The sequence below is a fragment of the Argentina anserina genome, chromosome 1 (genome assembly GCF_933775445.1).
Source record: "Argentina anserina chromosome 1, drPotAnse1.1, whole genome shotgun sequence".
Classification (NCBI taxonomy): Eukaryota; Viridiplantae; Streptophyta; class Magnoliopsida; order Rosales; family Rosaceae; genus Argentina; species Argentina anserina.
The window spans coordinates 10997642-11021985 of record NC_065872.1 but is presented as its reverse complement, the minus strand read 5'-3'; the positions used below and the strand labels follow the sequence as shown (position 1 = coordinate 11021985).

General features: G+C 41.6%; 3 protein-coding genes across 3 annotated transcripts; all 3 read right to left on the bottom strand.

Annotated features, from left to right (window-relative positions):
* Positions 1 to 6404: 6404 nt before the first annotated feature.
* On the bottom strand, positions 6405 to 7318 carry LOC126801705 (transcription factor bHLH131). The gene is made up of 2 exons (XM_050529146.1): positions 7088 to 7318; positions 6405 to 6863 (listed from the first exon to the last, which is right to left on the bottom strand). Exons 1-2 carry the CDS (start codon positions 7316 to 7318, stop codon positions 6405 to 6407), a joined length of 690 nt encoding a protein of 229 aa, XP_050385103.1.
* Positions 7319 to 8980: 1662 nt separating this feature from the next.
* LOC126801696 (uncharacterized) lies at positions 8981 to 9955 on the bottom strand. The gene has a single exon (XM_050529133.1). It carries the CDS (start codon positions 9953 to 9955, stop codon positions 8981 to 8983), a length of 975 nt encoding a protein of 324 aa, XP_050385090.1.
* A 12926-nt stretch (positions 9956 to 22881) lies between these two features.
* Positions 22882 to 24033, bottom strand: LOC126801687 (cytochrome b561 and DOMON domain-containing protein At4g17280-like). The gene has a single exon (XM_050529121.1). It carries the CDS (start codon positions 24031 to 24033, stop codon positions 22882 to 22884), a length of 1152 nt encoding a protein of 383 aa, XP_050385078.1.
* Positions 24034 to 24344: the final 311 nt, after the last annotated feature.

Below are 24344 nucleotides of genomic sequence, written 5' to 3'. Positions count from 1 at the left end.
AAGGACGTGGCGGTGGTCTGGTTTTGTGTCGCAGCATAGAGAGAGCGAAGAGAGGAAGAGAGAGCGCGTGTCACACAAATGGAGAAAGAAAGAGAAGAAGTGGGGTTTTAAGGAAAAGAAATTGGCTATGATTTTTGTTTTCAAACGGATGTCAAGGTAACAGAGTTTAGTGGGTCCATGATGCATCAACCGGTCTCATCTCGACACGTACGCAAATTTGCCTCCGGCTCTCGGAGCGAAGGCGCATTCTAGAATGTGCCTATGAGACTCCCCAACAAGTCATTCATCCTTATCATTCTGAATTTTAATAATCTGGTTCCTTGGGCGACGGTGAAGAGTAGAAAGCTAAAAGAATCGGGTATTTGAGTCCCCGGTTTTTAGCCATTTAACTCTCGATCGTTGATGCCAATATTTCTCCTCCTTTGCCCATAAAGCTCGAAGCTTCTCAGTGACTGTACCTTGTTCCCTTTTAACATCAAAAGGATCGTTGGATTGTAAGTCCTCCAACTGTTCCAAACATCATCTGATCTCATTCTTGTTGCTATGAGGAAATAGTTCTTTACTCCACTTCTTAAGATTATAGCAACAAGATCTCAGATTAATATCCCATTGTATAACCCCAAGAATAATAGTACTCGGCTTCTAACATTTAGTGATGATCCTCCTCACTTGTCCAGGCTACTTCAAATCTGAATGATAGTTTTCTTTTGATCAAGGGAGCTTCAGTAGACAAAATAAATAGGATCATGGTCAGACCTAATCCGGGTTAGGTGGGTTAAATGGGAGTTAGGCCAATCCATCATCCACCTATCATTCAAGAGAGCCCGATCCAATCTCTCTTGAAGAACCACAACCCCACCTTCTTTACGGCTCCAAGTAAAGCTAGACCCCTTGTATCCAATATCTAGCAATGAATTTACTATCAATGAAACGTCTATTGTAGGGATGTCTTCCTTGAACCCAAAAGTTACCTCCTTCCCTCTCATAAGAAACCGTAATTTCATTCAAATCCCCGATGACACACCAAGCAACATTATCTTCATGCTCCAAGTCAAACCAAGCCTCCCAAAAAGTTTGTTTATCCTTAGCATATAGAGGACCATATAGCCAAGATATACGAACCTTGTTAATTCCACCGGGTAAAGTAATCATTGTATCAATAAAGAACTTTGAAAAATCAATAACATCAACCTTGTAATTCGACCTCCACCATAGACTAAGCTCCCCAGCAGTACCTACTGGAGAGACTAGGTAGTACTCACTGTATCCCATATTTCTACGAAACAGAATGAACAACCTCATCTTTATTATGGGTCTTCCAGAGGAAGGCGATACCCGGATCATGAGTACCAATCATATCCCGAAGTACTTGAACTATCAAGTCTTGACCAAGCCCTTGACAGTTCCAAGAAAGATAACTCATGGCTGGTATGCGGCTGTTGATGGCCTGCTGCCACAACCAAGAGGGTTGGTTACTTCCCTCTTACCTTCAGTTGTTTCACCAATACTCAATCCACCCATAAACTTTTAATCACAATCCAAATGCTTGTCTTGATTCCCAAGAAAGAGAACCCAAAGAGGACAACACACTTTCGCCGTATCAGTCTTTGCAACAACTCTTATAAGATCCTATCTAAGCTTCTTTCTAATCGGCTAAAACCTTTTCTCACATAGATTTATTTCTCCCAACCAAAACGCTTTTGTTCCAGAGAGACTTATACAGGATAATATAATATTGGCACATGAGGGTTTCCACTATTTGAAATTAAGGAGGAGTGGAGACAAACATGAGATGGGCCTTAAACTTGACATGAATAAAGCCTATGATAGGGTGGAATTGAACTTTCTTGAAGCTGTTTTGTTGAGATTTGGCTTTGCTAATGAGTGGGTGAAGCTGATTATGACATGTGTTACTACTGTGTCTTTTTCTATTGTCTTGAATGGAGCTCCGGGGAGCTTTTTCTATCCTAGTAGAGGACTTCGTTAGGGAGATCCTCTTTCCCCTTATTCATATTCATAATGAGGCTCTTTCTCTTAGACTTATAAAAGAGGTACATGAGAAGCATGTTATCGGTGTCAAGTTTACCCCATCTTGCCCTTCTTTGTCACACTTGTTTTTTGCCGATGATTCCCTATTCTTTATGAAGGCTACACTTCTCAATTGTTCTAGGATATCCAGAATTTTTGTGGATTATTATAGGGCTTCGGGTCAACTAATAAGTGTGGAGAAATCTAGTGTTTACTTTTCTTCAAATACCCTTATGTGTCTAATCTTGAATTTGGGCTGCACTACCTCTCCTGGGATATATTTGGGTCTTCCTATTATTTGGGGCAGATCGAAGAATGAGGCTTTAGCCTACATTAAAGAGCGATTAGTGGGTAAAATAGAGGGCTGGAAACAAAAGCTTTCTATCCCAAGACGGGAAGGAGATCCTTATTAAGTCTATGGCATTGGCTGTTCCAACCTACCCTATGTCTTGCTTTCGATTTCCAAAAGGAATATGTGAAGATATGAACTCTCTGTTGGGGAATTTCTGGTGGGGCAGCGGTGAGAATGGGAAAACAAGATTCATTGGAAGAGTTGGCAGTACTTATGTTTACCTAAAGAACAGGGAGGGATGGGGTTCCGGAACTTGCACCAATTCAATCTTGCATTAGTGGTGATCACTAAGCTAGTTTCACTGTGGGTAAAGGTTATGAAGGCTAGATACTTTCCCAACTGCAATTTCTTTCAAGCTAAGAATGGGTACAAGCCTTCTTGTGGGTGGACTAGTTTGATTGAAGCTAGAGACTTTGTTATCACGAATGGTCATTGGCAGATCATCTCTGATACTAATGTGAACCTTTGGCGTGATAGGTTGATTCTCCCTGCTGATAAGAAGGAGGAAGTGCCTCAACTTTTACCGATCAGCCATATCTCTTCCAATGTACCTATTACTATCAATGAAGTAATTAATTGGGGTGATTAATTAGAGTGATATTCTACATTATCTTCATTATGAGGTGATTAGTCGTATTTATTGCATCCCTATTGGCAGAGGGCAGGGGAGTGACAAATTCATTTAGCCGCATACTAAAAGTGGTATCTACAGTGTCAAGAGTGCTTATCATATTCTACATCAATCTTCCATGAGCTATACTACTAAGAGTCAAACTTCTCACATCATTAGTAAGCGCTGGAAGGCTATTTGGTATTTACCTACCCTCCCCAAGATCAGGCATTTCCTCCGGAGAGCTATCAACAATGCAACTCCTACTTTTCACAACATCTCTAAAAGACCAAAGACTAATCCTAAGTGCCATGTGTGTGGTGAGTGTGATGAAACTATTGAGCATGCACTTGTATTGTATCCGTGGGTGGAGGTGGTTTGGTTTGGATCCCCACTGGGTATAAAGATAAATAAGCAGGCCATCACTTCCCTTGATTGTTGGCTTACTCAGTATTACAATACATACAAGAACAAAGAGGATCGAAATTGAGCACTAACCATCATCAGCTTCTTATGTTGGTGGATTTGGAAGGCCAGATATCGTTTCATGTATCTCCCCTGCTCTGGTTATTTCTCTCAGATCCGCTGCGACAATGGAATTTATCGGTGTTCAGTCGCTATATTGCCTCAGTACTCGATCTCAATTCATACCTCCTCCAATTTCCTCAGGTATTGTGGTTTTCTACACCGATGCTTGTTGTATTGATGATTTGAGAGGTGGAGTGGGGGTTGTTTTCACTGATCACATGGGTGGATTTCCAAATTATTTGAGAGAAGTGAATGCAGAGGTTGCAGAGGTGAGAGCGTTGTTGGTAGAGGTTGCAAAGATGTAGTCTTTTTGAGATTTGATTTTGCTCTCTTTCATTTTCTTTACTTCTTCTGTATTTTCAATTGAATAAACCATAAGCTCAACCTGGTATCAGAGCTCGTGGTATCCGATTTGGTACCTTGTGGATTCTATTTTTAGCTTCCGCGTCTTTATTTTCAGTCGATTTGCTTTCAATCTCAATCATCTCCGTCACAATCGTGGTAGTTCTCTTCTGTGTCGTTCGTATCGGCGCCGGAATTTCAGAACTCGTCGATCTCTTGCTGTGATGTTATCTCTCGCGATCTCATTGCTGATGCGTCGTAATCTATTGTAGCTTCCGTCCAGCGCTACGCTCATGACGTCGAGGAGGGGATTGAGTAACCCAGTCGTTTCTTACTTTGACAGGTTCATCTGCAGCGTCCATTTCCAGAAAGACAAGCCGTGGATGGTTCAACTCCATTTGCTTGCATCTCTCTGGCAGCTAAAGTGGAAGACACCGAAGTGCCTCTTCTTCTAGACCTTCAAGTGGAGGATACCAAGTATGTCTTTGAGGCTAAAACGGTTCAAAGAAAGGAGCTTTGGTGCTCTCAACTCTTCAATGGAGGATGCACCCAATGATGCCAATCTCTTTCCTTGACCACATCATAAGAAGGCTTGGATTGAAGACAAGTCTTCACTGGGAGTTTCTAAAGCGCTGTGAGAGTCTGCTTCTGTCTTTGTCTTGGATTCAAGATGCATTGGTCATTCGTTTCTCCATTCAAGGAATTTAGTAATCTCTTTCTTATTTGTTGGCCTCTCCAGCACTTGGATCATATTATATAAATTGTGCTCTCGGTTATTTTGCCTATAATCATCATTTGTCCGTTTTAATGAAGCTTAAGTTGAAGTTTGAAGATGAATTTTAATGTTTGTTTTGGATTGGTGATTGGGGCTGAATGAGTTGGATTTCAAATTGATGGTGTAGCTCTTATGCTAGACGAGTAGATTTTTGGGAGATGATTATTTGGTTTCTAGAAGTGAGAAATAGGTTGTTTGCTTGGTTGAAGGTTCAATATGTTGTTAATACCCATGTGTGACTTTATATTTGCTCCTTCAGTATTGATTAATGAAGTATGGGCAATTGGACATAGAAGCATTCAAAGATAATACTAGTTGAAGCTAGCAGTAAGGTGCTTATAATATGTGGTCGATAATTTTAGATATTGTCATCAGCCTGCATTACATTATTGCTGCAATTCTCATCTTGATGGTGAATATTATGGTGGTATAAGGTTGAATGTGCTCATATGTTGCACCAGTGCCATAGTCTTGCCCTTTAAGCCTTTCATTCAATTCTCTCTTGTTTTACCACTGAATCCACATTCATACAATTACCATTGAGATTACAAAACCTGAATTGTTCAATTACCTCTAAAATCAAAATTGTTCAATTACATATTTTCCTTTTAGCCTTGCTTCCAATTCCTTCTATGTGCAATTTTTATTCAGAGCAAAAACAATTCCATTGAATATCAAATTACCAATCTTGTACAATTACCAAGTTTTGTTTGACTCTCATTTCTGCTTTATTTTCTTAATATCCTTTTAGGTTCTCTTTTATTTCAAAATTCTGTTCAATAACCAATTGATCGAATTCTGTACAATTACAACTACATCAAATTCTGTCCAATTACCAATCAATCTTCATTTGCTTACATTTCAGACTTTCTATTGCGTTATGCACTTTCAATCATTTTTCTTGTTTCTCTCCTTTCTTTTACTCTGGCTCCAAGGCTGTGAGCATCTCATTCTTATTGTCAAACAACTATTATGGGAATAAACAGGGACATGCTATAAATTAGTGAATGAGTCAGCTGCTATGTATTTTGTACTATGTGACTGGTGAACAGGGGATTCTCTGTATGTGTTGAACAAGGCATTCTCTTCAATTGAAGTTGCTGGGATTCCGGAAATCATTCATTTGTTCCAACCATTATGTTTTGGGGTACCCAATAATATGGTTGAGGGGGATGTTAACAATATAGGTTATGTTGAAAGGTTATTTCAGTCAATAGGCTATATAGGACTATATAAAGAAAATAATGTACTCTTTTGTTGCTACCCAAGAATATACAAAGATGTAGTCCTTTTGAGATATGATTTTGCTCTCTTTAATTTTCTTTACTTCTGTATTTTCAATTGAATAAACCATAAACTCAACATGAAGCAAACTTGTTAGTTGATATTATTGCCAAAGTCGGTCATCATGGTCATGCTCATGCTCAATGTTGGAAGAGCTCCTTACCTTTAGTTGCTAGTCCTGCTCTCTTGTTTGATGAGTTAGGTTTTGGTTGTATTAGAGGTTTTGTTTTGTAACTTTTTTAAAAAAAATTGTCGAAAAACTGTTAATTCAAATATATGAATTTGGTTCAAATTCTAGCTTTAATATCCATATCATGTGGGCGGATAGCACTCAAAATAATTCGGAATGAAAAATACATGATAAAATGGTAGAAGACATGCTTAACTTTATTTTAGTAGTCATACACAATTTGCTTGCCAATTGGGAGGAAATGATAAATTATACATCTAAGTCAAGAAACCCTAGTAAGAATGTAAGATACATTCTATAGCTTGTCCTTTGGGTTAGCAGTGAGTGTTGCAAAGCCCCTATCAAAGTCACTTGGGAAGATGTAGCTATTGCTTGGCCTGTCAACAATCACTTTATTCAAGGCCTTCTTAAGGAGCACTATGTCTTCACTTCCAGCACCCAACCCTTCCACCCACAACACACTCTTAGTCCTCCCACCTACTGTCACCATCTCCGCCCTCACCACTCTTCCTTTCCCTGACCTCAATTCCCTAGTCATGTCTGATATCAGCCCTGACCTATCCTCGCAGCTAACTGTTGCCTTCACAAGCCCTTCTTCCTTGCCTTTACACTTCTCCAAACTCAACTTGTTAACTCCACTGGGAATAACAGATTCACTGCCATTGCCACGACATGATGCTTCAATCTCTGCTACCTCCTTCTGTAGCTCCCTTACTTGTCGAACGGTCTCTGCGAGCACAGAAGCCTTGTCCATCTGTATGTAACATGGTAAATGTACACTTTATTTCACACCCTATGTCGTAAAGTCGTAAACTATTTTAAGGAAGAGAAAGCATCTGTAGCTTTCTAGCATGTTGTCAATGTAGGTGAAGACGCACAATTAGATGAAATGTTACCTCGCCTAAAGAATTGCGCAACTCAAAATTTGAAATTATGTAATCAATCAAATACATGTCAAGAATAGTACTAAATAATTACCTTGATCAAGTTTGGGAGGATTTTACGAAGAACTGCATATTGACTATTGATACGCATCCTTCGTCTTCTCTCTGACTCACTGTGTTTCTTGGCTGCAAGTACTTTGACTTCGGCTGTTGATAATGATTTAGAGAAATTTTTTATGTAGATGCTACTCAGTTGACCTATACCATAGCGTTGAGAAAAGCCAATTTGCTTGGAAACATAGCTTGGGGTGGAAACCATCTGCATATCTTACTTTAGGTAGCTGTCACCTGTGTAAACGCGGTTTCAAACAAGAATTTGAACAAAATTAGATCAACAGCTAGACAAAGCATATAGAAGAAAATAAATTGCAAGAGAAATGGAGACCATAGTTCAGCCAAGGGAGGAATGCTACCTCTTGCACTAAAACCACTGAAGAATAAACAGTAAACAATGGAGGGAAAGACAAATTACTCTTTTATATAGGAAATGTTCTGCAAGGACTTTCAAGATTAACTGTATTTAACTGTATGATATCTGTGTATTAAAGCCAATATGCCAAGGTAGAAAATATCTTCATTTTAATGAAAATACTCATGACACAGTTATCAAACCTAGTAAATGACAATTATAACTCCGGTAATTACTTTAAAGATATTGTCATCTAAATGCTAGATATGGTGCATGAAATGATCTATTAGTTTTTCATCTGAAGATTCTTATTCATCACTGTTCAAATATCCTGGAGAAATTTAGTTCTCAGCTTAACAATGAAAAGAAGATCGTAATAATGTTACGCCACCAATATGGAAGCGTGCTATACTATACATTATCACTCTCGCGTGTTATCTGTATTAGTTGAGCTTTGAATAAAAGTAGCTACACAATTTATCTACACTTGACACTTGACACTAACTGCCTCTCGGTAATGTTAGCCGCGAACTCAAATTTGAGTCTGTTCCTTTACATTGTGCAACACTGGTTCCTTCACTTGCTACACAGGCAATTTAGGGAATCGGGATGTCATTGAAGAATCGATGGAAGGGGAACACCGAGATTGAACAGAAGTGTTGCAAGAGTACACAGAATAAAGTGAATGATTAAACCTTCAATATAGGCATATTTTTAAGCAGAAGAATACACAAAACTAACCATAATTGCAGTTAACCTGAAATTTGATAACTATGCTGCTCTTTTCGGTCACTAACTAATGTTTTAGTTTTCATTTTGAAAATACTGTTCATACTCATTATTTGTTTGTGGACAGAGTAGCTCGATCAGTAGCCGAATAAAAGAGGACATGAAGGAATGACAATGACAAAATCCAAATAAGATTCTAAGAACAAGACATATAACCATCTTCAATTGAAAGGCACATTGAGGCAGGGTTAACAACTTTTAAGCTCACATCAACACTAGAACAGAATAAATGAACAAGACCATCAGAAACAAATTAAAACACCAAGCATTCCTCAGAATTCATAAGTTCAACTTAGTAAAGCAATTACTCCTATGCAGAACAGGATGTCAAGAGAAAACATTCAAATCAAGCATTACTCAGATCAAGATGACTGAACTTATAACATAAACCAAACACATGATTTCAAAAGCAACTTATCATATACTTATCATGATTCCATGTCAATCTGAGCTTGAAAAATCCCAGTCAGAGACTACGAAAGCAAACCAGCGCATAGCATTAAGCACATACTCAACGATCATTCACTAGTCTAAGGTTGGTCAATTATTACCTTGATCACTGCACTACACCTATCTCTAATTCCTACCATGCCATTACAACACCCTTGTTTGATGAGTGATGACTAGCAATCACCACAAAACAGTCATTTCCATCTTTAAACCCCTGACTTCCTAGTCTCCTAAAACCATAGATACAAAACTCCCCACCAACATTTTCAAACCCTCCTATCATGGACTATTCCCAAATCCAACAAACACATCATCTTCACCTTCATAAAACTCCAACACATCCTTCTCACCATCCCCATCTCCACACTCACCACCCGACTCCAACTCTCCCCCCATTCCATTCCCCATCATCTTTCTCCCTTTCACAACCATTTTCCTCTTTGTCCGCCTCGCCGGCATTTTCATTCTCTTCACCGGCGCCTTCCCTTCACCTGAAAAATCCCCTCCTCCACCCACATTCTTCACCACCACCTTCTCCACCTCATCCTCATCATCATCAGAAATTTCCACAACACTACCAGCCTTCTTCTTCTTCTTCAACTCTTCATTACTCTTCTCTGGCTCCACATGATACTCCATAGCAAAACACCCATAAGTGAAATAGTACTGCTCCTTCCCCTCCACCATAATCTCCGGCGCCGGCGCCCTTACCGCCGCGCCGTGAAACGCCTTCCGGCAAATCTGACACCTCAGGCAACACTCCTCGTACACCTTCTTGTACTCAAACATCCCATAGCAGAACGGACACACCGTCCAGAACGTCTCACCAACTCCGGCGAGACCCCCCTCACAGTTCAAGCTCTCCGACCCGTTTTCAAACCGGGTCTTTTTCCCCAAGTCGGACACTTTCGCCCAGGCCTTGTTGACCAGCCGGAGCGCCTCGTCGGAAAACGGGAAGCAGTTCTCTTCCGGGTCCAGCAGCGCCGTGAGCTTCTCGAACTGGGTCCGGACGAGTCGGCGGTTTCCGGAGTCGGGTCGGGTCAGCTGCAAAATGGGGTACCAGTCATTCGGGTGGCGGGTGTTCTCGGCGAGCATGACGTCGGCGACGGCGAGGATTTGATCCGGGGCGGGGTTGGTCGGGTCGTAGCCGCGGGCGACGAGAGCGAATTTCCGGCAGGAGGCGAAGTCGCCGTCGCAGAGGAGATTGGCGGCGGTTCCGAGGAGCTTTTCGGATTCGGGTAACGGATTACCCATCTGTTTCGGGTCGGAGAGGTCTTTCCTTTTCTGTGTAAGAAATGAAAGAGTGAGAGGGAAGCCAGACCAGAGAGCCAATCGGGGTTTTGAAGTAAAGAGGGGGGTTTAAGTGGACGAAAAGGGTAGTAGAGGTTTGAGATTATTACGGGGTGAGTAGGTATGTGGTGGGTAAGTGGGGAGGGTAGTTTGGGAATTTCGGAAGGAGGGAAGGAGGGAGAGTGCAGGTAGATGCGAAGAGGACACGTGGTGATTGCGTGGGAGGCAATGCTCTCAGTAATGGTGGACAGAGGAGCAGTGGAACAAGTTAAGAGCAAGTGCAGAGTGCAGACTACAGAGGAGTTCTCCAATGGGGAAGAGGAGAATATTTCTTTTGGGTATTACTTGGGTGTTACTATTTCATGGACAGGAATTGTGTGATTAAACTCCAAAATTCAAATGATGTGTTCGTGTGTTCTTAAAAGGTAGGTAGTGTGACAATTGATTGGTGTGACGGGTATCACAGTTCCAAAATTCGGAAGAATAAAAATTTGAATTCAAAAGTATGAAAAATTCTTAAATAATTTCAAATATATTGGAATCATATTACAACAACAGTATATCGAAACCGAGTTCAAAGTACGACTCAGTCGACTTGAATATTACATTACCAATTTATATACACAAGTATTAAACGATTAGAAATGTAATATTCACTCGATCCTCACTAAAAAACGGAAGAGGGGAACCCTCAGTAATCCTCCGCGGTAATCCTCCGCGTAAGCTCTCCAAGCCTGTTAATCTCCACCTGCAGAACTATCTCATAGACCATCGACTGGTGCACCAGGATTGTAAACACAAACCCTATAAGTTTTTCAGCCCGTATGAGTAAACCAACATTTAAACATACATCACAAAACAAAAGAAATGTAACAATTAATATTTTTAAAACATGTGTACTCATGTGACCCGGGCAGCTCATTTGGTTACCCCTCATGCCGTACAACGGCAGACATACTAGAGCTCTAACTAATCGTAACCAACACCCGACCAAGGCTTGATTCCCGATTTAAATGTCAACACCAAGTTTGAAGACCAGAAAACGTTTTTACAAGACTCAATGTTAAAACCACGTATAATTGAAATAACCCGATTTTTCGGAACAATTATTGGATTGTTTTTAAATTTATAAGGTTTGTGAAATTCATTAAACGTGTTTGTGTCGCTTTGTGATGTCGGAAATCGAAAACGGAAACGTTATTGGAACTTCGATTTAGAAAAACGTTACGTTTTAGCGACGTGAGAATTGACTTTTATTCCGTCGCTCGTTTGTAAAAACTTCCTTCACAAAAGTTGTAGATCTTATCGATACGGGTTCGTGGACGCGTCACGCGTTCGAATCAGACGTTGGACGTGAAAGTTATTAACGTTGGAAGTTAGTTTCCGATTTAGAAACGAGTATAAAAATGAAGTTTTTCAGATTAGGGTTGGAAACCCCTCTCTCTCCTCTCACCCCGCGCCTCCCTCCTCTCTCTCTCTCCCTGAGTTCTCTCTCTCTCGCCCTCAGAAAATCGCCGTCGGCGATCTCCCGCCTCAGGCCACAGTGGCCTTCACTGCCAGTACCAGGAGCACTGCACGGCCCACCTCAGCAACCCTCAAGCTCGCCACGCTTTGCCTTGCCGCCGTGAAGCCGCACGACGACGCCAAAGCTTTTGTGTTCCTCCGCCGTGCTCCTCCTCCGACGTCATGCTCAAGGCAAGCTCGCATCCACCTCTCCTTACCTCTGGAGCCATTCACGACAAGGATTGAACCTCGATTCGCCGCGCGCCCTCACCTTTGCTCAATCGACGTCGCCGGCACCTCAAGCACCTCCGACAACGATCAAAAGGCTCCACCGTGTGATCTAGGTATAAATTGATGTGATTGATGTTTGTGTGTGATTGTGTGATGATTTTGGATCGATTTGGGGGAAGATTAGGAGGAGGAGGAGATGGAAGAGATACCGCCGCCTAGGGCGGCGCGTGGGGTAGCGTGGAGGAGGCTATGGGCGGCGTGAGGCCGTGGGAAGGAAGAGGGGACGAAAGGGAGAGGATTTGGGGCGGCGGTGGCGTGCTACGCGCCGATTTTAGAATCGGCATGTAGGCCTCACGCGCTGTAAAACATTTTTACTGTTTGCTGGACAGTAAAACATTTTTACTGTTTCGGCATTTAAGGTTTTACATAACGATTCTAAACTCACTTTTTATCTTTTCATGGTGATCGATATTCAAGTAAATGATTTACTTTCGGAATCGTGGAATTACGCTCGAGATTTTAAGGTAAGTAAAATCTCACAATGACGAATCTACCCTTGCGGTGATTCAAGAATATGCTATAGTTTAAAAATGAACTATGATATGTATTTAAAATAATGGATTGTATATGTGTATAAATGGTAAATAGGTACATATATATTGTTTGCTATAATATATACTATCGTAATTTCCATTGTGAATAAGTTCATTTTGGTGTTGAGATTTACATATTAAGCATGTTGATTCGAATTGTACAATATGATGTGATATTTATTGAATGTGGTTTTAACATGGAGTTTGTTGAAAACGTTTTTGTCTTCGGACGTATTTATGTCTTCGGACGTGTTTATGTCTTCGGACGTGTTGTGGCCTTCGGACCTGTTTTTGTCTTTGGACGTGATTGTCTTCGGACTTGTTGGCATGTCGGAACCTAGCCTTTGGCCGGGCGAAAGTTTCGATACAGTTAGAGCTCTAGTCTGTCTGTCGGGATAATGCATAAGAGGCAACATATGGGTTATCGGCTTATGAGTACCCATATTTTTGATATTGGATAACAGGTGGTTGTCCAATGTCGGCGGTGTATTACATGAGGGGTAACAGAGGTGTACCATCGCTCATGAGTACCCGTATTATAAATGCATTGGGTAAACAGAGGGGTTGCCCAACGTCTCATGAGCATATATATTTTCACATGATTAGACAACCAGATGGGCCGTCTAATGAGTCATGAGTACATTTATAATTGATGTTTTGTGGATTTTCGTATATGTTTTTATACGAGTTGTATTTGTAGTTTTACTCATACGAGCTGCAAAGCTTACCGGGTTCGTGTTTACAATCCCGGTGCACCTATTCGATGGTGTAGGGGACAATCCCGCAGGTGTGGATTAGCGGAAATCGACGGACCACTCCGAGAACTCGAAGTTGTTTATGTGAGGACCGGTGTGGATTTATGTGAGGACCTTGTGAGTATTGTTACATTTCCATTTGATATAATGTTATAAATTTGGTTTGTAATAATCGGTTTGACTGAGTTGTATTTTGAACTCAGAAATGATCCGCTGTGACATTAAAATGATTTCGATTTATTGAGATTGTTTTAGAGTTTTTCACGACTTCGAAATTTGAGTTTCATACTCGAAATTTTGGGGTCGTGACAACAATATAACAATCTACACATGTTTATGTACTAAAACCAAACGACTCTTACACAATAACATATAACAAGTCACACCAATAATCCATTATACCGGAAGGTACATTTTCTTCCATTCCGGTCTCATCCGCCACAATTAATCGAAAACAATAAAAATTACATAATTTAAATAAAAACTGTAACGCATATAATATAGCAACTCATATATATGTATTGTATTTACCATTTTTGTACACATACACAACTCACTATATTATATCGACGTCACAATTCACTCCATCTAGAGAAATCCTTAAATGCATCTTAACATAAAATGCAAGTCACTGCCAATGGTAGACTTGTCATAGTGAGATTTACTCACCTTATTTCCTGCGTGCAACTTCTACGACACTAAGAGAGATTCCCTCACTCGTTTCGTCGGTCACCTAGTGGCATAACAACGTGCTTAGGAAAACGACCCGTAAAAAAATAGGAGAATAATAATTACAGTAAAACCACTGTTCACGAAACATTGTTCATGCACCGCCCTACACGGCCGCACGTGAGGCTCACCCGCCACCCTCAGACAGCCGCACGTGGTGCTCACACGCCGCCCAAAGAAATCGTGCGTGACCTCACTTGCAGCCATCAAAACCAACCAATTTTCTACCTACAACAATCCTATGACATGATACCTACTTTCTGCCGCTGCACCTCCTCCCACGTGCCACCCTAGGCGGCGGCATGCGCACCACAATCTCCTCCACCCAAAATTTCATCGAATCACAAAACTTCCAACATCAAAAATATAGATCACAAGGAGTAGTACATGCTCATACCTATAGCTAGCACCGAAATGGCCGGAAACTGTCTGAAACGTCGCCGCAAGAAACCCGATCGGAGGGTGAAGATTGGAGGTGAAACAGCTCGATTCGAGCCCTTCTACTGGTGGATTTGCTCCTAGAAGGAGGGGGAAGGCATGCGACAGCCGCCTCATGCCCCAACCTCGCTGGCGACGTCGAGCTTGACAGTGTCGCAGCTATGCGCTCTCGGGTGCGGCTGAAACGCGGCGCGGGTTGAGGTGCCACTATCACCGGTCGAAGCGGCATGGCCGTGCGATTCTAACGACACTGACGGTGTCGAACACGGCGGCCGGAAGAGGGAGATCACCGGAGAAATCGTTCCGGAGGCGATTTAGAACAGTGACGTCGGGGGGGGGGGAGGAAAGTTGCGTTTTGGGTTTCTGATTTAGGAAAGCTAGGGTTTCCAAAAATGCCATTTTATACTCTTTCCAAAATCGGAAACCAAACTTCCGTTGCTAACAACTTTCAAACACGATGTCCGAATTAAGTGTGTCACATGTCTGTGAACTCGTATAGACGAGTTCTACGACTTTCATAAAGAAAGTTTTTAGAGATGAGCGACGGGTTAAAAGTCAACTCTTGAGCCACTGAAAACGTAACGTTTTTCAACTTTTAATTTCTGAAATCACTTTCATTTGTAAAGACAATAACAAGAAGGTGTAGAATGTGAATTTACTCGAATTACCAAGCATAATAGTTTACAAGAAATTATAAGAAATGGAACTCGAAAATTCGGGATATTACAACGGGTGCTCACATAATTAGTGTTGGACGTAAATAAAACGGTTTAGTCTTTAGTGTAATGTTCTAACTCTTAGCTTGCCATGATGTTAATCGGAAATCATTTAGCGACTGAAATTACTTTAATTGGAACTTCATTTACTATTTTAATGTAGCGGATTAGTGATTGCCTAAGTAAATATAATGACTTTTGGTTGGTTCTTAGAAGGTCTCTGTATCAAAATTTTAAAGGCGGATGTATAAGGCTCTTGTTGGTTTGTTTGAGCTCATCATCATATTCGGATATATATTACGGGGAGGCCAATTTTGTTGCGGCCATTAGGTGTTGTTGAAGAATGGAGAAAGAAGAACAAAGAGAATGAAACTAGATTGAAAAAAAATCTTTTTATCCTTAACACCGAATAACAACATTTCTGACTATTTAACAATCTAAACGAATGTAAAATCTTCAATCAGTAATTAATGCAGAATGTGAAGTCTTCAATCAGCAATTAATGCAGAACATGAGAAATCTTCAATCAGCAATTAATTCAAAATGTAAAGTCTTCAATCAGCAATTAATGCAGAACGGGAAAAATCTTTAATCAACAATTAATGCAGAACGGGGAAAGTCTTCAATCAGCAATTAATGCAGAATGAGAAGTTTTCAACAACAATTAATACATAATGAGAAGTCTTCAATCAGCAATTAATACAGAAAGAGAAGTCTTCAATTAGCAATTAATTTTGAAATTAATGTCAAAAACCACCGAATAATAACCACAACTCAACAATTAAATGTAGCTTGAATAATACTTTCGTATTATTCACACATTACTCTCACACCTTACCTTGCAGCATTGCAGCTCTGCCTGTACATCCATGTCTGCCACTTGCAGCTCTACCCAATGCTCCAATATGCTCATATGCTCCAATATGTGCATTTGATCTCAAGGATAGAGAATGTGTTATGGGCGTCATTGGCTTCCCATGTCTCTATGACTGTCTCGAGCATTTTATATATATCATATATCATTTTACCCATTTATCCTCCTCTAGACCTCTACATACTTTTGTGGCAAATTAAAAGTAGCTGACTTAAACTATTAAGCATCTATATCTTTATACATCTGAAAGCATTGTATCTAAAAATGCCAATTCGGCTTTCTTCTGTAGTCCGTATTATTGCGCTCTTCATTTCTGTATGGTATCGATCAGGGTGTTAGGTCTCAGCAGGGATTCATTGCTCCATCCAGAGCAAGAGACGGAAGGAGTTGCAGATCAAAAGAGAGTCCGCAACTTTTAAGCCTTGTTTTGTAGACATGGATTACAAGATCGAAAAATGTTGCTCCAATAGTAAAACTTGTTGGAGTTAGTGGAATTTAGTGGTTGGAGTTAGTGGAAATTAGTGGAATAGTTGGTGTGAATTAGTGGAAATTAGTAGGTAGAATAGTGCTAAAATTAACCTATATAATGAAGTGTAATATGTAAATGAATCATCAAGCAATACAATCATACCATTTCTAGTTGGTATCAGAGCGGGTCCCTCTCCAGTCGCGTCTCCAATCTTTCGTGGGCCCGAGTTGGGTGCCACTTTGTCATGCCATCGGAGGATTTCCGATTGGATGACCACTAAGTGTCGTTGGTTACTGGACCTTAGTTTCTTTCATCCCAGTATGTGGGATGTTAATCTGTCACGTGCAGACCTAAAAATTAGGTTGCACGTGAGGGGGCGTGTTGGAGAGGAGAGATCTCACATCTAATAAGTGACAAAGAAAATAAAGCTTATAAGTGGGTGGATAATAACCAATTGTACCGAGGCCTTTTGTGATTAAAACCCAACACCTGTGAGGTGGCTAAGTTGGGACAATATCGGTACAGTTGGTCACCTTCGCTGTTCTGTTTGTGCTCTGTTTTTCTCCTGGGTTTTTTCTTCCCGTTTTTATCCTTTTTTTCCGGCCGGTTATCACCTCCGCTGCGTCACTGCCTCACCGCTGCCCTCCGGCCCTCTCTGACATCGCCGCTGCCTTCCCGACGTCGCCGCCTGCTGCTCCGGCACCGCTGCTTCCTCTCCGACCGCTCCTGCCCCAGAGCTGCCGCTGCTGCTGTCTCGCTCCTACTGCTGCTGCTGTCTCGCTCCTGCTCCCCCGCCGGACGTCGCCGCTCCACGCCAGACGTCGCAACTCCTCGTCGGACGTCACCGCTCCACGCCCGACGTCACAGCTCGCCGATCACAGCCTCGCTGATCCTCCTCCCCGAGGATTCTTCCCCGACGTAACATGGGTATCCGACCCGTTTTTTAGCCCAGCCCAGCCCAGTTAAGTGCGACCCGGCCCAGCCCAGCTCAGTCCGACCCGGCCCAGCCCAGCTCAGCTCAGTCCGACCCGGTTCGCCTGACCCGACCCGGTTCACCTGACCCGACCCATCAGTGCATCTTCACCGACAGTTCCAGTGTACCGGCGGTAGATTCTTCTCCATTCTTTGCCTCATCTACACTTTTTCCTTTTCCATGGGTTCTAGACACGAAGCTGATGGTTCTCAGACCTCTGATATTCCGACATTCGAAGTATCTGTGAAGGGTTCTGACAGTGGTTCATTTGGGGGCGCCAAACTAAACGGCACCAATTTCCGTAAATGGAAACGACTCATGACTGCTCATCTTCGAGGCATGCATAAAATGGGACATGTCACCGGCGTCACTAAGGCTCCTAGTCCTACAGATATTGTTGCCTACACTAAATGGGACGATGACGATGGTCTTGTCATGTCTGTCTTGTGGAAAGCTATGAAGGATGAGTCTCAGCAGGAGAGTATTCTTCAGGCTCAGGCTGTCATTTCCAGTCTCACTTTTCATGCTCGTTCTCCAGCACCACCCCTTCTGCAAGCCACCTCTGCTCCCTTTCATCGACAAGGACCACCACCAGGCTTCGGGAATCAACCCCGCCCTCCTTGCTCCTTTTGTCATGATACCAACCATGCTCGTGCGACCTGTTGGAAATTGTATCCACACCTTAGGCCTAAACGGCCTAATCATCGCCCACAGCCAAAGGCCGCTCTTCAATTAGTTCCAGAACCAGATATCTATGGTGTGGTTGGGCATGATCATCATACTACTGGAGGAGCACCTACGGCCTCCATCGTTGGTCGTGGTCAAATTGGTATGGCATTCAATATTTCTCACTCTGTTAGTTTTGATACATGGATTATTGATTCTGGTGCATCTGATCATATGACTTATGAAAAATCTTATTTTACCGTATTGTCCCCTCCACCTGTACCCTATGTTACTAATGCTAATGGTGAGGCATTCCCGGTGTTAGGGACAGGGTCCGTTCTTATTACTCCCACCATAGAACTTCATAATGTACTCTATGTCCCCGCTTTATTACATCATTTGATATATGTTCCCCAATTGAACGCTGACGCCCAGTGCTCTGTGACCTTTTTTCCTATGTATGTAATATTTCAGGATCTTCTCACCGGACGGGTAATTGGTCGGGGGTATCTGAGGGGCCGGTTGTTTCATCTGGATCTGACATACGCTGGGGAAAAACCAAGGGGACAGTCTCGGACCGCTTTACTCTCCACTTCTGACAAGCTAAGTGAAGTTTGGTTATGGCATCGTCGCTTAGGGCATCCATCTTTTAGTGTTATGAAAACATCCATGCCTTCTTTGTTTATTAGTGTGGACGAGTCTCTGTTATGTTGTGAGACCTGTGTTTTGGGCAAGAGTCATCGATCTACTTATTCCCCTAGTACTTCTCCTAAAAGTTTTCTTCCTTTTGAATTAATTCATTCTGATGTTTGGGGACCCTCTAAAGAGTCAACTGTATCAGGAATGCGTTATTTTGTGTCTTTTATTGATGAGTGCACACGTCTTTTATGGATTATTCTTCTTAAAAATAAAGATGAGGTTTTTCCAGCTTTTCGTACCTTCCATGCCTCTGTCCGAACCCAATATAATGCCACCATTCGAGTTCTTCGTTCTGATAATGGGGGGGAATATGTGAATCATGTCTTTCAGGAGTTCTTTAACACACACGGAATTGTTCATCAAACAACGTGTCCTTACACACCTGAGCAAAATGGGGTTTCTGAAAGAAAAAATCGTCATTTACTTGATATGGCTCGATGTATTCTTTTTAGTGCCCACATGCCTAAATACCTTTGGGGTGATGCTGTCATTACTTCCGCCCACCTCATTAATCGTCTTCCATCTCGTGTTCTTCAAGGGAAAGTTCCCTATGAGGTGCTTGCATCTCATGTCTCATTACCTTCTTTTCATAATCTTCCTGCCCGTGTTTTCGGTTGTGTCACTTTTGTTCATCTTCCACAACATCAGCGTTCTAAGTTGGATGCCCGGGCAGTTAAATGTGTGTTTGTTGGGTACGGAGGCCATCAGAAAGGGTACCGGTGCTATCATCCTCCTACTCGAAAGTACTATGTCACTATGGATTACCTTTTTTGAGGACATGAGTTACTTTTCCTCTTCTGATACTGCTCTTCAGGAGGGGAATTCCTATTTTGAAGAGTTGTATCATGGAGAGGGGGAGACAAATGAGCCAGTCGATATGGTAACAAGTTCCGTTGAGATTACCAAGGTGTCAGCCACACAGGCACCACCAGAGGTCGTCGTGAGAGAGATTTAGGCACTAGAAGCTGACAACACAACTGCCCCACATGTATCCCGTATTACTATTTATACCCCTGACCAAAGCTCTCCTGGTACAGAAGATCACTCATCTGAGGTTAGTCATTCTATTGAGGCTAATAGTAGACAATATGTTTTGCCAAATAGGTCTACTCGAGGTCAACCCACAAAAAAATATGAACCTACCCTTCAGACTAAAGCCAAGTATCCAGTGGCCAATTTTATATCTACCAAAAGATTATCTAAGTCATATGAGTCATTCGTGAATCAAATATCTACTGTATCAGTACCTAACAAAGTGCAGGATGCATTGGGAGATCCAAAATGGAGGAAAGCAATGGAGGAAGAGATGGAAGCATTACAAAAGAACAATACTTGGGAGCTTGTACCTCCACCATATGGCAAGAAGACTGTAGGATGTCGATGGGTGTTTACAGTGAAGCACAATCCAGATGGGTCAGTAAGCCGGTATAAAGCACGTCTAGTAGCAAAGGGGTTCACCCAGACATATGGCATTGACTATGATGAGACATTTGCACATGTTGCAAAGATAAACACTATCCGGGTATTGCTCTCTATCGCTGCTAACTTGAACTGGCCACTTAGGCAGTTTGATGTTAAGAATGCATTCCTTCATGGAGAACTAACGAAGGAAGTATACATGGATCTTCCACCTGGATATGTGGCAACTTCTCCAAGTAACTCTGTATGCAGATTAAGAAAGTCTTTGTATGGTCTTAAACAGTCACCTCGTGCTTGGTTTGGAAGATTCTCACAATTCATGAAGAAAATTGGCTACATGCAGAGTAATTCAGACCACACATTGTTTCTCAAACACCAACAAGAGAAGGTAACAGTTCTAATCATATATGTTGACGATATGGTAGTTACTGGTAATGATACTATTGAGGTGGACAGATTACAAAAACAGCTTGTCACAGATTTTGAAATGAAGGACCTAGGTACACTCAAGTACTTCTTAGGTATTGAGGTAGCCCGGGGAAGTGATGGTATCTATCTGTGTCAGAGGAAGTACATCCTTGATCTACTAACGGAGACAGGTATGTTAGATTGCACTCCAATTGATACTCCTATTGAGCAAAACCATCGGTTAGCAGAGTACCCAGATCAAGTGCCCACTGACAAAACTCGTTATCAGAGGCTAGTTGGACGCCTGATTTATTTGTCACATACCAGACCAGATGTTGCGTATGCAGTAAGTATAGTGAGTCAGTTTATGCATAATCCGAGTGTGGATCACATGGATGCTGTTGTGAGGATTTTAAGGTACTTGAAGTCAGCTCCAGGGAGAGGAGTAATGTTTTCTAATCACAACAATAGCCTCGAGATTTGTGGCTTCACAGATGCAGACTGGGCTGAAAATATTACAGATCGAAGATCCACATCAGGGTACTTTACCTTTGTTGGAGGTAATCTTGTTACATGGAAGAGTAAGAAACAAAATGTGGTAGCACGATCTAGTGCTGAAGCAGAATACAGAGGTATGGCTCAGGGAGTGTGCGAATTGTTATGGCTTAGAAGTTTGCTACAAGATTTGGGTATTAAGCCTGAATGTGCTATGCAGCTGTACTGTGACAACAAGGCAGCCATTGATATCTCCCATAATCCGGTGCAACATGATCGTACGAAACATGTGGAGGTTGATCGTCATTTTATAAAGGAGAAGCTAGACGCGAAGATCATCAGTTTTCCTTTTGTTTCTACAGAAGAGCAGCTTGCCGATATGCTCACAAAAGGAGTGTCTAAAAATGCCTTTTATGATTCACTTAGCAAGTTGGGCATGATTGATATGTATGCACCAACTTGAGGGGGAGTGTTGGAGTTAGTGGAATTTAGTGGTTGGAGTTAGTAGAAATTAGTGGAATAGTTGGTGTGAATTAGTGGAAATTAGTAGGTAGAATAGTGCTAAAATTAGCCTATATAATAAAGTGTAATATGTAAATGAATCATCAAGCAATACAATCATACCATTTTTAGTAAACTGTGCATAAAACTTCATTTCTTCTGTTCTTCATTTTAGCATGCTGAGCTCTATGTTATATATTGCTCGAGGCTAAGCTTATATTGTTTCCTTGTCCTCAATCCCAGCACCAAATATGCATGTGTCATATATAATAGCAGCTACCACACTGACCCCAAAGTACACACTGTTTTAGTACAAACATAAATGTACCTGCAGAAAAGATGTCAACGATAAATTCCAGCCTGAGTGAAGTAAATATGCGCAGTGGAGTGCACGTAGATATACGCAGTGCATCAATTATGAGTAATTAATTTTCATTATTTACATTAAAATTTAAGGATTAATCATTGTTTCACCTATTACAACTTTTGTACGTGAGTATATATATATATATGTTGCTGTATTATAATCGGTGCTTCACATTTGTCGAATACTGAATAAATTATAAGTTGTATCAAGCTTGCCCTTCTCTTCAACCCCTGGAACTAGACAAGGAAAGCCAATCACACGTACGTACAACTGCTTTTATTCAAAAATTATTTTGTTAGATTGCAGTTGGTACATATATTTATATAGGAGCATATATAGGAAGGGAACCAATCCCCAAACTCCCAAAGTAGCATGTCTTGACATGAAGCATATATGAAAATCCTAAGCTATTATATATTGCAGCATCCTGATAAAGAATGGAATGCACTTCCTTGATAAATTCTGGTGGCACCAGGTCTTTTTTCCATCAGTTAGGTCGGGCAGTACGTCTTTGCATTTCCCAGCCAAATATACAAATTCATAGACTATACTGAAAAAAATATAGCTCAGCTCAAGCATTAGCTAGTTGTTAATTTACTGATTGTAAGTCAAGGTCTCTTTTACTGAATTAGTGGATCTACTATAAGTTTCTAATATAAAGTATGAAACATTAGCATACAGAATTTTTTCACATCCTCAGCAACTGCCTTCAACATCAGTTTCTACTCCTTCTAGTAGCAAATTTGACTACACGCATATTCCCCCCCCCCCCCCCCCCCCCAAATTATTAGTCCTTACAACTTCACGTTAAAAAAAAAGATTTAAACACAAAAAAACATTGTGAAACCTAGAAGTGAATTAATTTGTTAAGGTCCTCGATCAGATCACTGGAGTGGATTCTCAACTTCAGAGGAATCAGAACATGAGATTGAAAGAACAAAAATTCTTCATTCATAATGATCATACAAGGCACGTACAACAACTGTAAAACAAAGGAAATATACTACGTACAGTACTACTAAATAAAGACATTAAAAAAAAACAGGTTGTAGACTCAAGCAGTTCCATCAGCCCTTTGTTCGAGTTGTATCTTTGCAGACTGGGTTCTCTTGTTGTTCCAGCATGTGAACGCCGCCCCTGCTAAACCACTAAACACCACCACAGCGAAAATCCCTACGTAGGCATACAACCACGACTTTGGCGGTTCCAATATACCAAACCCTATGAAGACGTTTACATTGGCGAGGATTATTGATGGGTAACCAATGGCATAGTGGAACAAGCTCCACAACCACCTATATTTTCCATCTGGTTTTGGGCGGAGAAATGATGCAACCAGCAACTGGACTATGATCAGAACCAACAACGTGATGCCTATACATTTGTGTTGTTTGTATACGATCCCTGGAGACATGGAACCAAGCACGAATCCGCTTATAATGCCAGCTCCTGCACCAAGAGAACCGAAGATCTGGATGCTTCTGTGAGCTTTGAACCATATTGGACCAAACCCTTTGAAATTCCGAGCCACAATTACTCCTACTGGTATGACTATACCCCAGCTCACGGAGTTTATTATCCCATGGGAGATTTTCAAGGGGGACATCAAAGAGTGATGTGTGCTGGTTGCTTCGACTTTGCCCGAAAGAAAATCCAAGGTCCCATATGAGTTTAGGTAAGGGCCTGACATCGAGTGCATACCTGGTGTGTTACCATGCAAAGGTCCTTGCTGCCATAACTGATTCACAGTTGTACCGTTGTTTGAGAGCCCTAGGCTGGCAAAGATTGTGATTTCTTTGTTTTCTTGAACCGCGGACATGGTGTAGATAGGAAAGGTGAGGTTCCCTTGCTCTAAGCGAGTGCCGTAACTTTTTATAGGGGATGTGTAAGCAGCCATGCTTCCATCGATTCTTTGAAAAGCGACCAAAGCTTGCGAGCCAACCATACCCTTGGAATTAGGGTTTATCGCCCATGTCACCCAACCTGCATCGCCAAGTAGGGTTGCTCTGAACGCAAGGTCTACCGTGCCGTTTGATGGGAAATAATTCCAGTATATAGTTGAGTTTAGGACAGGCAGATCCTTGCATGCTGCAAATGTTTTGTGGTTAGGGAACTGGTGGGTTGAGCAGGGTTGTGCCGTTAGGGTTGAGAATGAAGACGTGACCAAGAGCGTGAGGAGCAAGAGCGACCGGACAATCTTAGCCATGGTGGAATACAAATTCAAGGGTTTGACAATTGTCTGTGAGATGATGGAAGTGAGATAATAGAAACCAAGCAATAGGACCTCTTATATAGAAGGTTCTTGTACCAAGTCCAATACGGATTTGAATTTCTTCTTCACTTGAAGCATGGAGTCCAATACAGGAATTATATTCCAAACATGGAATTCCAATACTGGTTGGGATTTCCTTATTCCATGTTCCAAGTAAAAATGGGCATGGAACGATATTCAAAGAGTAGTATAACATCTAACGGAACATTGACAAGCAACCTACGATAATAATCTTAATTGAAATC